This window comes from Aspergillus piperis (genome assembly GCF_003184755.1).
Source record: "Aspergillus piperis CBS 112811 unplaced genomic scaffold BO85scaffold_6, whole genome shotgun sequence".
NCBI classification, from domain to species: domain Eukaryota; kingdom Fungi; phylum Ascomycota; class Eurotiomycetes; order Eurotiales; family Aspergillaceae; genus Aspergillus; species Aspergillus piperis.
In genome coordinates, this window is record NW_020291596.1 from 55379 (window position 1) to 73357 (window position 17979).

General features: G+C 48.8%; 9 protein-coding genes and 1 non-coding gene across 10 annotated transcripts; 5 read left to right on the plus strand and 5 right to left on the minus strand.

The window, feature by feature from the left end:
• The first annotated feature begins 289 nt into the window (after positions 1-289).
• Positions 290-3859, plus strand: BO85DRAFT_467682 (alpha/beta-hydrolase). Its single transcript, XM_025662205.1, has 5 exons — positions 290-978; positions 1025-1230; positions 1283-2514; positions 2560-2623; positions 2715-3859. The coding sequence occupies exons 1-5, from the start codon at positions 294-296 to the stop codon at positions 3696-3698; spliced, it is 3171 nt and encodes a 1056-aa protein (XP_025516803.1). The 5' UTR covers positions 290-293; the 3' UTR covers positions 3699-3859.
• A 379-nt stretch (positions 3860-4238) lies between these two features.
• BO85DRAFT_518797 (uncharacterized protein) lies at positions 4239-4982 on the plus strand. The gene is made up of 2 exons (XM_025664997.1): positions 4239-4631; positions 4709-4982. Exons 1-2 carry the CDS (start codon positions 4409-4411, stop codon positions 4738-4740), a joined length of 255 nt encoding a protein of 84 aa, XP_025516804.1. The 5' UTR covers positions 4239-4408; the 3' UTR covers positions 4741-4982.
• Positions 4983-5045: 63 nt separating this feature from the next.
• Positions 5046-5126, plus strand: BO85DRAFT_t107. The gene has a single exon. It is a non-coding gene; the product is annotated as a tRNA-Ser (tRNA).
• Positions 5127-5272: 146 nt separating this feature from the next.
• On the minus strand, positions 5273-6704 carry BO85DRAFT_447920 (NAD(P)-dependent oxidoreductase; the record flags this gene model as incomplete). The annotated part of the gene is made up of 3 exons (XM_025659811.1): positions 6412-6704; positions 5845-6364; positions 5273-5785 (listed from the first exon to the last, which is right to left on the minus strand). Coding segments are annotated over exons 1-3 (983 nt in total), but the record flags the coding sequence as incomplete, so codon positions are not given.
• Positions 6705-7568: 864 nt separating this feature from the next.
• Positions 7569-7883, minus strand: BO85DRAFT_368838 (uncharacterized protein; the record flags this gene model as incomplete). Its single annotated transcript, XM_025655889.1, has 2 exons — positions 7569-7706; positions 7758-7883. 2 exons carry the CDS (start codon positions 7881-7883, stop codon positions 7569-7571), a joined length of 264 nt encoding a protein of 87 aa, XP_025516806.1.
• Positions 7884-9129: 1246 nt separating this feature from the next.
• Positions 9130-10290, minus strand: BO85DRAFT_511266 (uncharacterized protein; the record flags this gene model as incomplete). Its single annotated transcript, XM_025664579.1, has 2 exons — positions 9130-10157; positions 10230-10290. 2 exons carry the CDS (start codon positions 10288-10290, stop codon positions 9130-9132), a joined length of 1089 nt encoding a protein of 362 aa, XP_025516807.1.
• Positions 10291-11243: 953 nt separating this feature from the next.
• BO85DRAFT_511269 (uncharacterized protein) lies at positions 11244-12371 on the plus strand. The gene has a single exon (XM_025664580.1). The coding sequence runs from the start codon at positions 11405-11407 to the stop codon at positions 11948-11950; it is 546 nt and encodes a 181-aa protein (XP_025516808.1). The 5' UTR covers positions 11244-11404; the 3' UTR covers positions 11951-12371.
• On the minus strand, positions 12096-13643 carry BO85DRAFT_511272 (uncharacterized protein; the record flags this gene model as incomplete). Its single annotated transcript, XM_025664581.1, has 2 exons — positions 12096-12429; positions 13282-13643. The coding sequence occupies 2 exons, from the start codon at positions 13641-13643 to the stop codon at positions 12096-12098; spliced, it is 696 nt and encodes a 231-aa protein (XP_025516809.1).
• Positions 13644-14635: 992 nt separating this feature from the next.
• BO85DRAFT_258218 (uncharacterized protein) lies at positions 14636-15774 on the plus strand. Its single transcript, XM_025655003.1, has 4 exons — positions 14636-14987; positions 15043-15271; positions 15330-15616; positions 15704-15774. Exons 1-4 carry the CDS (start codon positions 14755-14757, stop codon positions 15714-15716), a joined length of 762 nt encoding a protein of 253 aa, XP_025516810.1. The 5' UTR covers positions 14636-14754; the 3' UTR covers positions 15717-15774.
• A 356-nt stretch (positions 15775-16130) lies between these two features.
• Positions 16131-17829, minus strand: BO85DRAFT_511273 (glycoside hydrolase family 76 protein; the record flags this gene model as incomplete). Its single annotated transcript, XM_025664582.1, has 3 exons — positions 16131-16910; positions 16982-17682; positions 17739-17829. The coding sequence occupies 3 exons, from the start codon at positions 17827-17829 to the stop codon at positions 16131-16133; spliced, it is 1572 nt and encodes a 523-aa protein (XP_025516811.1).
• Between the last annotated feature and the right edge of the window lie 150 nt (positions 17830-17979).

Sequence of the window (17979 nt, forward strand, 5' to 3'; positions counted from 1 at the left end):
CCACACATCATTCTGACGCACGGTGCACTCAATATTTCATCCCATCTCCACCTTGCCCCCACCCATTCCCCGCATTGTGTTTGAGTAAGATCGGGCCAGTTCCACCCTGCAGATAAAGTAATGATGGCGCGAATGGCTCGGATACAACGGATCCCAAGAGCAAATAGCCTGATACTGGTAAAGCATACTGGCTAAAGCAAGTTACCTCTGGGCTATAAAGCTGCAATGTGTGCCGCTGAACTCTGTTCGACTGATGCTAAGCCAAGGATTTCATTGCTTAACGGGACAGCAGGATGTTTGTTTCTCTCAATGTTCTGGTGGCGCCCGCTGTACTTTCTGCGGCGGCCGTTGCCACAGGCGTGCCGACCATTGCTCGTGCTGCAAGTGATTCGCGAAGTGATGACACGACAGTCTTCTTCGAGAATGACGGCAACTGGACATCTCATGCAACCAAGCCTAGCGCCCTATTCATCAACACGGCCTCGAGTTATGCTGATGCCAATGCGGTGTGCGCAGCACAGAATGAGGCATTGCTGAGCTGCGATGAATACGCCAATCTTGAGAAGTTATTCAGGTATCAGCAATACCTCGGCAGGATCACTACTGATCAGCTATTCTGGTCATCATGCTCTTCCTCGTCTCCAACTTCATGGCGCGGAGTTGTTCAGAGCAGCACGAATTCATCCTCTGATCTTCCCTTTCTGTGCACCAACAGCGCCCCTCTCGTTGACACAGTAGACACGGATTACTCTGGTTTCCCCCGTGTAAATGTCACTTACAACGGTACGACTTTCGAGGGCATGAGAGACCACATGGCATTTCGCTTCGCTGGCATTCGCTTTGCTCAGCCCCCGACGGCGGATCTACGATTCCAACCTGCGCAGCCGTGGAATCATACTATCTCGTATGTGAACGCCACGAGTTACGGACCGGCCTGTTTGCAGTTTGGTTACTTCGATGGCAACTCGTATGGTCTGAGTATGTTACCCACCCAGACATGTTAAGATGATTACTTACTTGTCAGACCCCTGGGGAAATAGTGAAGACTGTCTGTTTCTCAACATCTGGACGCCACATATCCCATCAGCCGACTCCTTGGATCCTGACAACGGGAAGCCCGTGATGGTTTGGATCTATGGTGGCGGGGATACCCAAGGCTCGGCCGCTGACTCCACTTTTGATGGGGCTAGTCTTGCGTCTCGCTCGGACGTCGTGGTTGTCTCGTTTAACGTATGTAGCAAATTCCCAATACCCATTATTTCTATTGTTAACTGAAACCCAGTACCGCCTCAACATATTCGGTCTTCTAGCTCTCAATGATGGCGAGCTCAACGGCAACTATATGATGACGGATAAGATTCAAGCGTTACGCTGGGTAAAGCAGAACATCGCTGCATTCGGGGGCAATCCGAAAAACGTGACAATCTTTGGGCAATCCGCCGGTGGATCATCAGTCAATGATCTGATTACATGTCCTGCAACTATAGGCGAAGACCTCTTTCAAAATGGTATCGTCCAGTCCGGAAAGTCGAATGTCGCTACTGCCGAAGTCGCCGCAGCTTACGCCCTACCCTATATTGAGAGATTCTGTAACGGCACAGCCACGCAGCGGGCTTCCTGCCTGCGGTCATTACCCGCAGAGACCCTGCTTGATATCAGCAACAACAGTATCAGTTGGTATACTGTCATTGACGGTCACTACTCAGCCGACTACACTCAAGCTCGATATGCACTCGGAGCACAGTACATCAACTCAGTCAACGTCCTAACGGGTAACATGCTCGAGGAATACCAGTCCCTCGCAACCACAACTCTCTGGCCTAGCATGAGCAACTTCAGCGAGGCATTAGAGATCCTCATCAACGACGCCGCTATCAACGAAGCCCAAGCAGAAGCGGCCCTCAACTCAGGACTCTACACAATCACCAACAACACGGTCTACAACGGTAGCACAACCTACACCTCGGTCTACAACGCCTCAGTCCACCTAGGTACCGAAGGCCAGCTATACTGCGATGGCACACTCCTGCAATGGATCGCAGCCGCCTCCTGGGCCTTCAAGTCCCACTGGTTCTACATCCACAATCGAGGCTACGCACTCAGCTACTATGACTTTTACGACCTGTGTACCTTCCCCGTAGGAAAGCCAGATACTCCATACTACCGCTGCCATAGCAGCGATCTGTACGAGGTCTTCGGCACATACTATATCTTTGATCAGCCCGTGCGAGTGCCCGACGACATCTACTACACCAACGCGATCCATGATATGTGGGGTGCTTTTGCCCGGACTGGGAACCCGAATGTCGATCCGGCGTACTTGAAGGCGCGATCGTATGATTCGACGATTGACTTCTTCTTTGGCTTCGAGTGGCCGCAGTTTACGGTGAACAGTCCAAGGGTTGCGTCGTTGCAGTACCCGGGGCCGCAGGTGTCTGAGCTGCCGTATCAGGAGCATTGTGAGGTGCTGTTGCCGTATGTGACGAATCCGAGTGCTCCTAATGCGACTGCACAGTGAGATTCATAATACAAGTAGTTAGACCGCATACAGGTAGCCAGTGTATTGAATAACTTGCGAGGATCAGCTGACTGTGGCTGGTCGGTTGATTGTTATAATCATCACGTGCGCGAGAGGTCACTGTCCCCTGCTGTATTAGGCCCCCCTGGCGTCACAGGCACTTTCCAACTCCCTCATCACTGCTGGGTACATTCAGCACCCATTCCATCCAAATATGGATATCTTCACACGTGCCCAAACGAGCTTTCTCTCCTGGAAACATGGAACACCACTCCCATCTGGGGCCGGCGCCTCCCCAAAGTTCCAGTCCTGGCATACTTTTGACCCTGTCCAAAGTTGGATTGCCACTCGCTCCGACATCGATACAAGTACACCGGCAGACCCAACTGGGGGTGCCGATACCTCAAGGCTTGTCCTGCTGACATGGAATATTGATGGAACGTCTCCTCAGACTGAGAAACGCGTTACAGAAATAATCACGCGTATCATCGGGTTAGATCCCCGACCGGATATCATTTTCTTCCAAGAAGTGTCAAAGCCAGCCCTCCAGCAAATTTTGAAAGACGAGCGGGTTCGCGAGCTCTGGCTTTCGAGTGAATGTGACGACACATCCTGGGGCGATCAATCGTTTGCGGTAATGACCTTACTGTCTAAGGCACGCTTCACGACGAACACCGCCATAGGACCAATTTGGAGGGTGAAATTCCCGAGTCACTTTGCTAGGGATGCTCTCTGCTGTGATATATTCGTCGCTTCATCTAAGGAACCCAGTCCAACACGGTTGCGTCTAGTAAATGTTCACCTAGACTCTTTGCCAATCAAACCTTCCCACCGACCCAAGCAGGTATCTATTGTTGCATCCCTCCTTCGCGTCGCAGGTCAAGGTCTAGTCGCAGGTGACTTCAATCCTGTCCTCGATGAGGACAACAGTCTTCTAGAAAAGAATGGCTTGGTGGATGCTTGGACAGCTCTTCGGCCCGGAGAACCTGGCTTAACTTGGGGCCTAGATGGCAAGCAACCATTCCTTCCCAATCGGCTTGATAAAATAGGTATACTCGGGCTGCGACCGCATGACATTAAGACAATAGAGCCGAAACCGATAAGCGGATCTTCTGACGATGAACCCTTATGGACTGATCATCATGCTTTGGTCTGTTCCTTTGGCTTGGTGGATGAGTGATCATCAATATTTTGGTCGCTTCGGTTGTGGAAGAATAAGCGATTCAAACAATAGTTGAAAGTTATCATAGCTAATAAGAGAAATAAACTAATAAGATAGCTATAAATGGATAAAAGATGCAATGAAATGCAAATTGCTAGATCTCTACTTGATTCTTTTTGATCAGGAAGCGTATGCTGCATGTAGCTAAGACAGGGACAATTAGTTATTGAATCCCCATCCATAGATTATGCCACACTATCTGTAGCAGCAAATCAGCAATGCTATCATCAACCTCACAATAAGAACCCATTCTCATACAGTGTATAATAGTTTGGTTAAGCGACAATCCCACCATCAACCCTACCCTACCCTACCCAATCACCAACCAACCAACCAAACCAAACCAAACCGTCCCTCAAACAATAGTGCCTCCATGAATAAGATGAATAATATCTGATGCAATATCCGCGTAACAAGCAGCCCCGATGATTGGCACCCACATGTTCGGGGGCGTCACCCGCACTCCCTCCCCCAATAACACAGCTTCCAGGATCGTCACAACCACGGTTCGTCTTCCCCGCTCCCCCCTCCCCCACGATGTCATACTCCACTAAAGCTGTGATATAAATCGCCTCCGCCCTCATCCTTATTCCATATCTATTCTTACCTCATCTGAAACGATCTAGCAATATCATCTTCCAAAGAATCAAAAGAAGAAACTGGACACAATGACCAGCGAACGCAGACCCTCCGGCGCATACCACCTCACCGGCTCACAGCTCGTCGAAAAAGTCGATGACCTCAGCTCTGGAGGCGGATGGGAAGAACTGAACCGTCGGGCTCATCACGCTGATACGGGTGATTCGCAGCAGCAGTCGCAGCAGCAGCAGTCGGGGTCTAAGGCGGCTCCTGACAGGTCGCAGTCTTTTAGGCCGTATAATCCTAGTAAAGGTGGGTTCATTCCCTTTTTAAGTGCTTGATTTAGTTGTGGTAGAAGAAATGAAAGCTGATATAAGTGACGGGAACAGACCAAAGCGACGACCTGCTGCCGGATGAGTAGTGGCACTAGTAGATGTAGTAGATTGTCTGCGGTGGTGATTACGGCCGTGGTGGGGGTTTATTGTTGTTTGTATCCGAGTTTGATGTATGCGAGGGATTTGATGAAGTGGGTTACTTGTTGTAAAATTTGATGCAAATATCGTATAGTCGGGTAATTGTGGGAAGGGGAAGTATTTAAGTTTATTATAATTATGATAGGAAATAATGACTCTCGTTTGGATGAAGATTTAGTTGAATTATTGGGTGAGTGCTTTTGCTGCGACGGTAGCTCCTAAGGCGGAAAGTTTTCCCATCATTCAACAATTAGTCAGTGTGGCCGAGTGGTTAAGGCGATAGACTAGAAATCTATTGGGTTCGCCCGCACAGGTTCGAGTCCTGTCGCTGACGTTTCTTTTTGTTTTTTTTCTGTCCGCACATCGAGATGCAGAACTTTCCTTTTACGTCGTTAATGTATATATTTCACTGGATTATGTGTGTTAATAGATTTTTACATGCCTTATGCATCATTTAAGATGTATTTTGAACATTTATCGCTGTAAAATGCGCCATGCATGAATTGTTCTCTGCTATTCGGAAGAGCTACCGAAGATATATATAACTCCCCACCATATTCCCCCTCAATTCAATCACTCCTCCCAGCATCCCTCTGCTTCACCCTCTCTGACTCAAACGCAAGTCCCGCACGCTCTCTCAACACCCCATACATTGACGACGAATCCAATGCCCGTCCATTTTCCTCTGCATACCCCCGAGCCTCCCGGAGATGATCCAAAACCACCCGCGCGACGGGCAAATCGGTTCCCGCGCCCTCGGCACAATTCACCCCCAACGAGACATCTTTAATGGCCAAATTCACATCTGACCACGGTCGCTGACCCCGTGCAGGCAGATAGAAACCCCCAGTCATCCTCTTCGACATGGAGGTAAGAAGAGGACCATACTGCTCTTCCAGTAACCCCTCGAGAACCTCACTCCCGAGACCGGACTTCTCCGCTAACACCTGTGCTTCGGCGACGAGCTCCATCATGCCGCCGATGAGGAAGTTCCTAACTATCAATTAGATATATTCACAGAAGATTGAATGGCTAAGAAGGTCAGAACTCACCCCGTACACTTCAACAACGTAGCCCTCGTAACATCCTCGCCCAACCTCATCATCTTCCTCCCCATAATACCCACAATGTACGGCTCCACCCGCTGCACGGCCTCATCCGCGCCCGCAACCACAAACAATAACTTGCCTTCTTGCGCGGTTGGCGTGGCACCGAAGACTGGTGATGCGATGTAGGTTGCTCCGTGTTCTCCAAGACGTTGTTTTGCCCAGGCAGATGTATCTGGATGGACGGTCGTGGTATCGACGATGACTTTCTGGCGTAGATACTCTGGGCCTACTGTCGTGATAGTGTCGATGATTGATCGAACAGCAGTATCATCAGTCACGGCGATGAAGCAGATATCGGTGTTGGCCATGAGGTCGGGGATGTTGGGGTACTGTACACCCCCAATCTCATGGACGGGGAGTCCACGAGCTGCGGTTCGATTGTAGAATTTCAGAGATGGGGCGTTGATGTGCGATAGGTGGGCTTGGAGGTTCAGGGCCATGGCTTGGCCCATTGAGCCGAGACCTGGGAATTTTAGTACTCTGTATATAAGGTGGATGATGGGTACTTACCGATCCATCCGAATCGGGGGTGAAGGTTGGTTGAAGGGTCCATGGTGGAGGGTAGATTGGATGATGGGTGGAGGTTGGGCGGGAGATGCCGTATATTTGAAGTGCTCGGTAGCTCTAGTTTATGTCTAATCTGGTATCTTGTCATGAGTCATTTGAATGGCCTAGAGCTTCGCTCAGGCATTAGAGCTGACGGACATCGAGGCAAGATTGGCATGTCATTCGTCCGAAAGATGGGGGATCCACCAGATCGCGGGGTGATTTCCGAGATCCTGTGCAGTGAGTTTCAATAGCATAATGCACGCTGAGATTCCTATGCCACTTAAATTATACCAAATAGCTAACAAGCAGAGCACTGGTCATTGAACTGGTCGAGCGGTGGATAGACGACTTGGTCGGAATCCAGTCTGTAATGTCCAGCTTGTGATAATCTCACACATTGTCCATGCGGGAGCTCGTCATATCCATGCCTAAGCTTAACTTTAATGCAAGGGATGAGGCAGAGGATCGTAGCAAAAAGGAAATACCACATCTCATCTGCAGACCGCTACACTCGTTGGTAAGACGTCCATACAGAGTTTTCGATCTGAACCAGATCCAAGCCCGATTATGCAACGATGGACCAATAACGCAGCTACATTGCTCATCAGGTGAGGTCGGAGATGCATGTCTAGCGCCGAGTACTGATTCTACTTCGATTATACTCATGCGATAAGCTTTCCACGTCAGCGTTCAGCTTTCGCCTCTCGCCACGGAGTCGCCGATATGCGAGATGAGATCGTTCTCCTACACTGTAGGCAATTTTCCCTGTAACCGTGTAGGTCTTCCTGTTGGGCATACTTACAAAGTCCAAAAAGCCTATAGAAGATTTTGCACGAGTGGTTGTGTTGACAAAGTATCTGCTGATGCTGCATTCATGCCTAACAAAACTAATATCTCAACGATGACCAGATCGCCATATTTCTACTTTATGTGTCTATATGCTTTCTCCTAAGCGACAGCTGAGAGCGAATCGACACGCCTGTTCCCTTTCCGACCGTACATCTGCATTTCTTCCACCGTTATAGTATCCCCTATCAGCAATCCACGGCAGTAGTCTTCTCACCCCAGCATTTCATCCGTATTTGTCCACTTCCCCCATTTCTTTAATTATTGGCCAATCAAGAAGTACAAGCACCACTAACACACTGCAACCCGCCACCAGCCGGTACAGGACAGTTCCTGATCTTGGTCCAGAACGCCTCGGTCTCGCCGCCCTGGCCATCAACCGTCGGAGCCACGGTGACCTGACACTCCAACTGAAATCATGATTAGCATTAAGCAATAGGATTCAGATTGATTCCACGTACTAGGTGTCCTCCATTGCACTCGCATGCTTTAGCACCCCAGCGGCTGCAGAATGTGCCGGGTATGCCACAGGCCTGGGCCTGGTTGATAAGGAGGCCGAAGGCGAAGACGATGAGGATGGGTTTCATGATGTATTTTATTCTTTGACACGGGAGGATTTGGAGGATGGATAATATGAACGTAGAGAAAAAGTAGATATGATGATTGTGTAGTTGCAGTTGAAGTAGCGAAGTGGTGCCTTTGATCTATACTGAAGATGACCACGCGGAAAGGTATTGGAAAGGTTTCACCAACTCTAGTGATTTGGGTGTAAGACTTAATAGTTTCTGTGTAGGTAATGCAAAGGATGATGAGTTATCGATGAGATGTTTCACTACATGGCTTCTACAACTTTCGTGTTGGTATACTCCTGCAAGTGAATAGACTACTCTTCACTCTGAAGGAAACATAACCAGCAGACTCAAAAACACCCTGCTAGACAAGACGGACTGAACCGATGGTCAAGCTTTACTACCAGTAAATGTAATATTGGTAGTACCAGTCATCGGATACAACGCCGTGCCATTTGCACTACACGCCACCGCTCTGTTTCCCCTGGTTCATTTTCTCGCCACTAACACTGCTTGAAGAATCGAGATTTACACTCACAGTACTGCTCAACTTGCATCAGTAACAGAGAAGCGCGTGACTAACTAATGGCGTGGACTACTTAGTTGTTAGTAACAAGTGAAATGCAGTTAGTGGTTCCGGTTGGTGAAACCGCGGATAGAGTAGTACACCAATGCGGGAATGAGAAGCGAAATGAGTTTTCTGGTCGAATTGAATTATTACTCGGTCGCTTATAAAAGGAATGATGATTATGCAGCAGCGTCTTGGTTGGTGGGATAGTTAATTGTGCACGCGGAGATTGAATGCTTATTTGTCAATAACCTCATTCATCTCAGTCTTTCAAGTATTTAAACCCTAGGAGACAATTATAGTGTACTGTCTTCCTCTTTTGATACTCTTTTCACACTCTATTGATAAGACGTGTTTTATTGCTTCGATATGATTGTCGATGTTCCTAAATGATACGAAAATAAATACATTATGTTGATCATAGATGTCTGAGATATCCGAGATGAAAGAAGGACGTGATAGAAGGAGAACGAAGACATTGCATCAGGACTATCATTCATGTCCGAAACATCTGATATGAAAACAAATGCAATGAACTGATGAAAAATGAAAGTATTGAGATGAAGATTGAGAATGTGTGAGATTACTGATATTCAATCGATGCGAAAATTTGATAAGGGCAAGGGCAAAGGTATGTACAGAAAATTCTGTCGGGCCCTGATTCATTTATAATTACCAGTTCGAAGAAGAGTTTGATCAGTTCATGTCCTCATCCATGTCAAAGTCGTTCAATGGCGGGTCCGACCTGGTATAACTGGTGGGCATATGCGAATAGCTGCCAGACTCAAAGGTGAGATATCTATCGATGTCTTCTTGGGAGAATCCCAAAGGGTCATTTACAATCCCTTCGAAAGTGGGATTTAAGCCTGAGTAGACCATGCCTGGTGGAAACGGCGGGCCGAGTGCAGTGTTCCACAAATCATCGGAAGAGATGTGCTCTTCTGGAGGCAGTGTAGGCAGTTCATTGGAGGTATGCCCGGATACATTACGATTTGGTAGGTTGTGTGGCAACAAGTCCATCATATCGGGATCATTGCCAAAAGGGATTCTGGGTTGCCTGGACGACAGAACAAGGGAAGGATTAACATTGGTGGTGTCGTTGGCCAAATCCAGAGATTTGGAGGGTGCATTGCCTGCTTGGGCCGCAGAAGAACGACGGTATTTGAGTGTCACGATCTTACTCTGTGGTTCTTCTGCGTCATTGGGGTATTCGAGGAATTTTGCACCAGGAACCAAAAGCTCATCGGAACTGGCTACGTTGCTGCGCTTATCGTCGTCATCGCTTTCACTCTTCTCAGACCCTGAAGAGCTCTCCTCAACCTTGACCGCCGACTTTCTTCTTTTTCGCAGTCTTCGTGATCTTGGAGGCCTTCCTTGGACCCATTCTTCGTCCGAGGATGTATTCTGGTGTCGAGGTTTACCACGGGACCCAAAGCCATTGTTCTTACTGGAGCTGCCCTTCGGCTTTGGTTCCTCGTCTGCGACGCTCTTTATGGGCGTTTCTTCAGCAGACTTGGGTATAGCAGTAGTACCACGTCGAAGGGGAGGGGGGACAGCCTTGTCTGCAGAAACTCGACGACTGCGAAGCTTTGCAAGGTGCTGTACGATTGCGCCCTCCGTCACATTATGACCCATGGTATTAGCGACATCGGCCCAAGGAATCTTGATTGACTTTGTATTGCAAACGGACTGGACAGTCAATAGAAGGAGTTCGTTCAGATTTTCTATACTTGTTAGCCTCGGTTAAACAAGTGCCCCACAAGATAGGTTTATCGAAGAAGAGATAGGAAACATACCGTCCCAGCGGACCAAAGTCCGTTTCTTCGGCCTGTTCGAAGCCTTTCTCGGTGTTGCCATTATGGCATGCAAGAAAGAGTCTCTACCCGTTTGTGAAGTGAATCTCGGATCAAATGATCTTAGTTAGTTCTATTTTGGATTTTGAGAGTGGACTGATAGTCCTGTAACGCGTGGCCTGTCCAAAGGATTCAGGTGAGTTTGGGTGAAGTGAGATAAGAATAAAGTGAAGCTTCTCATTCTACTTACTTTGATTTGAAATGAATTGTTGGTTATGGACAGATAGTCTACTGCGGGTGAGAGGGGAAACTAAGGTGAGAGGAAAGAGACGCGTAGTTGTGAACACTGAGCAGTGAAGTTCAGTGAATACCTCTTCAAAGCATGTCAGCCAATGAGAGCGCTTTAGTGTCGGTGCTGATGTTGAGTGAGGGCTCCAAATTGTGATAGTGATCGAATGGGTAAACCATACTGTGCTGCCTGTATCCAAGAAAGCCCATATGCTTGATTGCCTAAACTGTCCTGGATGAAATCATTCACTGTGGCCTGTTCTAGCATAATTTCCCTAAAACGAAAAAGACATACTATTGTATTGCTCAAAGGATTAGCAGCTCTATTATACTTGGTAGAAGAAGGATAAGCCTCCCATCCAAGCTAAATAATCTTTTAAGCAAATACTGTACTAAATGCAGCTTTTGATATGCTCCAGAGATGTGCATTCTACATGCATTCATGCTCCTGCCATACAACGCACTGTTGTCAGGTTATGGATATGCTCTATGATCATCAACCTGCTTGTATCGACTTTGTGATCTAAAAGGATATCGCTAATGGGGACAATTCCATTTACTTACAAATATTTGAAGAAAACAGATATGAGAAGGGCATTATATGTTGATGCTCACTAGTAATGGCTTCGAAAGTAGTAGCGAGAGCAGTAGAACATGGCTGTCGTACTTCTAGTACTGTCTACTGTTACGAAAAGAGTAGCTACAAACCCAAATATAGACCCAAAACACTACTAGAATCGAAGCTAAATCCATGAATCCTAGCAGCCAGCATCAATCCTTCACCGTCCACAACACCTCTCCAACCTTAACTCCAACCTCCACCCACGCCCTCCTCACCAATCCCCCAGCCTCTCCCCCAAACATCGCCTCCGCAATATCCACCGTCACACATGCAAACTTCTCAAAGCTACAATTCGGCTCAACTCTCGGATCAGTTAACGCTTGATACCAAACCATCGCAGCTCTTTCCTAACTCCGTCCCCCAAAGCCCACAGTATAAAGGTAAAAGGCATGACTCGGAATACCCGAATCCCAATGCACACCCCCATTATCCTTCTCCGTATATACAAACCCATTCATATGGCTCGGCTGCCCATCCCTCCCAAGAACAGCATCATCATACGCCGTCCCCGGCGCCTTCAACGACCTCAGTCCCATTTCCCCCAACACCAGCAACAGCACCTTTCTTTCCCTTTGGCCAAACACAACCCCCCTCCCAACCACCCAATCCGCCTCCTCGACCCCTTGTCCACTCCACCACTGCTCAACAACACAAGAGAACATATCCGAGATACTCTCACTCAGCGCCCCAGACTGTCCCTCGTACACTAACCCGGCCGTATGATCCGTCACTCCATGAATCAGCTCATGCACAACGACATCCAGGCTTTTCGGGAACCCAGCGAAATATATCCCGTCCCCGTCGCCGAAAATGATTTCCTGCCCGTATCAGAACGCACTGTCTAGGTTTTTGTCGTAGTGGAGACAGCCAATGAGACGGAGACCGCTGTTGTATGGATCGACCGTCCAGCACGGATGAAAGAAATTGCAGGAATATGCCGAAGCTGTTGTACACGTGATTTACGGTGTTGTCTTGGGTGGTCGGGCCGCAGGAGGATTCGGTGCGTATGAGGAGGTCTGGGAGACCGCGCTTGTTGCGGCAGTCGTAAATGTCGCGGGCTTGGGCGTGCGGTGTGAGGGAGATGTTTGGAAGGAGGAGATGCGGATGTGGTGGATTTCGTTGGCGAGAGTGAGGGTGCGGAAGGCGGCGCGTCGGGCCTTGGACGGGGCGATGGGGGAGGTGCTGATGTGGTGGAGGATTTGAGGTTGGATGAAGGTGCAGGTGTGATGGTCCTGGTGGACACGGCTGGTCGTGATGGCTTGGTGCCGTGAGAATGTGTCAAGCAAGATGGAACTTTTGGGCGGTGATAGTACTAATTGCAATCCGTTATTCCTTGGCTCAGTATACTAGAATCAAGAGTAGTATCTCCGAAGCGAGCAATGATAATATAAGCCTAGACAATTTTATCAGTTTTACACATACGTGTTATCAGACAAGGATTCTATATGCACAGCCATCATGATGATTGCGCGTAGAAAGCTTGTAACACGATAAAGATATCTCGTGTTGACATCGACCATGGAAAAACAGTATGATCAATGCGGCCTGACTAAGGTCAGGTTCGAAGGCAGGTCTGGAGCGCCACCATGGATTAGAGTAACGCGGCAGTCTTCCGGAATACTGGGCCTCGCCACTGCTACTGTTTCCAGTACATAGATAGCTACGTTGCATTCCAGCCCTGCGTGCAGCAGTTCTAGAATTAATAGCAATAAAGCCAAAATATTCGCATCTGTAGCATTTGATAAGGAATCGCCACTCGACTTGATTTGAGCGACAAATTGCGCTTCGGTCTATCTCATGATCTTTCATATAGCCCAGTAGACTGTTAAATGTGCTATAGAAGTCGTGCCGAAAGCAGCTTGCAGTGAAGATTGTGTAGAGTAGCAACGATATCGAAGTTGCATGCATTGATAAAATGGAAACATCCGACCATGCATTTCATGCCACTTTAATTACATATAGCTAAATGCTCTAAAATAAGCATAGTCTTACAGGTTCCTTCCAAAACATCCCGATCATTGGTAGCGCCGTAAATTAAGCCAGGTTGACTTGCTTCCAAAACTGCATGCCTCGCAGCTTATTGCACGACATTGTGACGGTTATGCAGCTTTCTCGCTCCGTGGCAAGTGCGTTAACGTAGATAACCTCCGTTTGAGCAGACGGTATTCATCGAAAGAATTGGAATACTCTTCGAGAGCATTACGGGCCTTTCTATCCAGAGGAGTATCGTCCATACCCGGCTGGTTGTCTTCGGTATGATGGCAACACGGAAGGCACAACACGGCGTGCTCTTTGAAGCTGTCTTCAGGCTCGTAATCTCGTTCCGTGTGGTAAGTCCAGCGGGCATCTGCTTCGGTACGATCCGGTGTGGAGAGAAGCCTCGAGGCGTTGAGATCCGAGATGTAAGGGGTGTTCGCGCAAAGAGTAGGGCTTCCGGTAAGAGAGAAGGAGAGTGGTTCTTGCCCGCGACCAATCAGGCCTAGAGATTTTCCAAGGGACCAAGGCATCTTTTTTTATTTGATAGAGTAGGGGAGTGTGATGAAGGGTACAGAGTACTTCTGCTCGATACCTGCTTGCTTCAAATACTTTCTGCCCGTCTACGACCTGGGGCATTCCCCGCAAAAATTTCTGATATGGATCCTCTACGAGATAGGGCGGGGCCGACAACCGCAGGCGAGGCGAGAAACCGCCGAGCATTCTTCTTCGCAGACATCATGAGTCTATGGAAGATATGGTATGCTAGGCTGGTAAGTGGTAGCGATGTATTCGATACGGTGGTTCATGGCTGTGCAGGAAGGGCTGGGCTCGATAAGGAAGGAGATCGGGAATACCATATCGCTCATCGGCAGGTCTAGATCCCCACTCAAGTAGAGCTCCCAGCTGTCGCCACGGATCGGGGATATTGCAGCCGAGAGCATATTTCAGGGCAAGACCCACGAGTCAGATTCTGATGTTCTGGCGTAGTATGTGAAAATCGGGGTTCTGATTGGGCGGCTGAATGTTCCGGCCAGCCAGCGAAGTTGTGGTTGGCTGGGAGACTCCAACAGCCCCGGACGCGTCCCTTGACAAGGCCAGATGTCACCCCATGGTTACAACTCCTCTTTCCCTGCTCGGCCTCATCGGTTCTGGTGGCGCCGGCTGTCATGTCCACCATTCCCAATCTTCGGTAACTCGGCTGTCCCGGGCGGCTGGGCCACTGCAACTCCTCTGTGCACCGTGTTTCTAGCTCTCCGCAACCGGGGAGATACCTCAAATAGACCTTTTGTAGATATTGGTTCGCCAATCATGCTCGATATCAGATTCACGCGTCTGGTTTAGCCCGTGTTCTGAGTGGAAACACTGAAGTATGACATGTAGAGCTCTTATCAGTTGTGGGACTGATACTGTGCTAACGAAGTGTCGATAGAGTAGACCGGGCATTTGCCTGGTAGATAGAGCGTGCTTGCATTCTTGCCGTTCTGTATATTAAGTCCAGTCATCCTCACCCTCCTACTGGTCTTTGATGATCGCGACTAATTTAGACGAGACGACCATTCACTACGAGTCACTACCGCCACCCTCTACCTTCTCCCTTCTCCATTTCCCGTTTCCTATTTCCTCAGCCCCCTCGAGGCTACCATGTCCCGACCCAGGGCTGTGCGCGATGACCTCTGGATTGAAGAGGATGCCAAAGTCAATGTTGACTATCTTGCACATTCCTGGACGTATGATGAGATGTGGGCTACTAGAAAACATGTTCGCCAGATAAACCAGCATAGTCTTGTTAGATGTCGATTCGAAAATGCTCTTTGGAGAGCATGGCTGGCTTCTACCAGGCAAACCATTCGCATGCCAGCGGCATTTATCTCCTGGTAAGTCCAGCCCAGTCATCGTGTTCCTGAACCGTGACATCCTAACTTGATGTAGGGACAAAGATAGCGACATTACCTGGCTCTACGGTCCACTAAAGTCTAGCAGAAGCCCCAGTCCAACACCGAGCGAGGCACCCCCGGCGCAAGCTCCTAGAAAGCCTTCTCTGAAGCGAAAGACCAGCATTTGGGGACTTTCAGAAGAATCTTCAATGTCCAATGACTCTACAGATGGAAAGTCTCTGCTTGGCCGGTTCTGGAGCATAACCATCCATTCAGTCCCTAGTGTGAGTCAGAGACACTACCTACCACTTCACCCATCAATGCTAATACCTCATTGTGCAGATAATCCTCAGCTCACGCGAAAACTGGAACAAGCGAAGAAAATGCCGCGTCCGATTTGAAGAAGAGGTACAGCAATGCCTGTACGCTTGTGACGGAAACACAGTATCGCAATACAGCTACAACTACAACTATCCTTATTTCTTGGAAGAGGCTCGACTGTACGGAAGCTATCAGTGCCAGCAGACAATCGAACCGCTACCGTCAACATTTCTCACTGGCTACGAAACGCTTCCCCCAGCAAACTCGGGCCAGTATTATTCTATGTCGAATTTCCTTGAGGAGCTGGAGTATGTCCTCACTGCCTTTGCTCATTGGCCTTCTATACCGCCTAGGCTTACTTGATTCGTTGAGCCGCGCTGACATTTGGATGACAGTGAGGTGATATGAGTATTATTGTCGAAAAGCATTGTAGGTAGAGTAGAGAAAAGGGGATGATAATTAGATGGTACAGTGGTTGGGGTATGTCGGGGAAGAGGGATCCTTATGCATATAATTCTTGTTTGTTATATAATTGCTACTTGTTTGCCAGTGGGACTGAAATTAGCGAAGTTTTGCACATTGTCCTTTCCCTCACGTTTATCCTGTTTCCCTTGTGTTCTATACTTTACCTTTAATCCCAGCGGACACAAAGAAGGAGGAATGCTGCATCTTGGACATATGTGAGATATTATCGGGGCATTCCTAGGCGTCTGGGTACTAATTATAGCATAAGACAAAGCACGCCTGACTTTGCCAGACGTGGGTAAGATAATTATATTAATACTATGGGCTACAGAGCCATACGCGCCCGAAACAGTGCTATCATGCTAATTCATAACGCATCGTATTAGCTCTGACTGGAAGCTCAGACACCGGCGCTGAATCCACCTCATGAGGAATACTCGCATCAGCCTTCCCCGGTAGTTCCGTCACGACTTCATTATCCATCTCAGGAACGTAAGACTCCTGCGCCAGTTCCACGGGGTCCTTCTTGACATACTCAATGTCATCCGGCTCCTTTGTAGGGACGGGGATCCTCTTCTGTTTCATCTTCCGGAGACCGAACAAGACCGCAGCAACAATCAAAGCCGCGCCTGCCACCGCACCAACCACGGCACCAGCAATCGCGCCATTCGAAACGCCACTTCCATCTTTGCTGGCTGTATCACTCGTCGTGGAATTGCCGCTACTCGGGGTATTTCCCGATTTGGAGATGTCCGGCGTAAGCAACTTCGAGGCGAAGATATTGGCAGCATTCCAGGTATTCTCGAACGAAGGATCTTCATTATACGAAGTCGACCCCCAGTCGGAACCACAGACAGTCTGATTACTCGTTCCATCGCATTGCTCGGCTACCGCCACAGCTGTGTCTGCTAGGAGCGGCACAATCCGACCGGCGAAATCCGGGATAAGGTTTGCCACGGATGCAAGGCACAGCGCTAGGAATCCCTTGAAGGGGTAAGCTGATAGCTTGGACTGCTCGGCAGTGCCTAGACTGGCACTGCTGTAGCCCACTTCTACCATGATGTCGTTGACGAAGAATGTGTCGAGCGTGCTGTTGAGGAGTCCTTCGGTCCGTGTCATCCATATGTCAGATTTGGTCTGCTGCTGTCAGCTATGGTCCCACAATGACCTATTTCTAACCCAAAGGACATGGGGATAATGTTGCTTACCGCTTCATACATATAGGCCGCACCACTCAAATAGAATCCATACGCCATACTCCACCTCGCGGTATCCACAGCCTGACAAGTCGACGCATTCGCCGTCGTATTTGAGACCAGATCATACACCGACCACTCGGTGGTATTCACCATGCCAGTTTTCTCACTCCACGACCACGCACTCGCGCCATATTGCGCATACGTCCCCTGGTCATCGCCCTCACTCGCATATGCCACCCTCGATATAAGCTGGAAATACGCCCCGTTGCTGAACCAATCGAAGTCCGTTCCATGCGTTTGACTCTCATCATCATACAATCCACCATTGCATACCGAGCCCTGACTAACAACCAGTTCCATCGTATACGCGACTTTCTTCGCCCAGGTCAGCCATGACGAGTTGGCTGGACTACCCGGAAAGTCCGCCTCTGACGCAGCCATTGCAGCAAGACCCCAAGTGACGAAATCGCTTGTCGGAACGTTGATTTCCTCCCATTCGCCGCTGAAGATGCTCTCGGAGTGGTTGTGTATGCGCGAGGTGATGAACTCGTTGTAGGTTGTGTTGCCGGTCGCGTTCCAGTAGGGGATTAGGGACATGTAGAGCATGCCTTCTGGGTAGGATGTGTTGTAGATGGGGTTGACGGTGCCATTGAAGTTGGCGGTGCTGAGGAGATTGGTGAACTCAATGGCGGAGGCGGATTTAATGGTGTCTGTTGTTGTGTTAGTGACCCTCCTTGTGGTTGCAGGAGCAGATGATGCCGCATACCGGTGCTGTTGATGTTAAAATCAATAGCAGAAACACCTAGCACTAACCCCGCAAAAACAGCTGCATATTTGCTTAATCGCCCGAAACCCATGACTAGTAGTCTGAAGAAAGCAATGGCCCTAAACCAGCTTTACACTTCGCGAAACGATCAGAAAGAAATCTTTGCCCATCGCGTGAGAACCCAATACCTTATTAATAACCCATGCTGACAGGGTCTTCAGCCTCATGCGTCCCAGCTGGA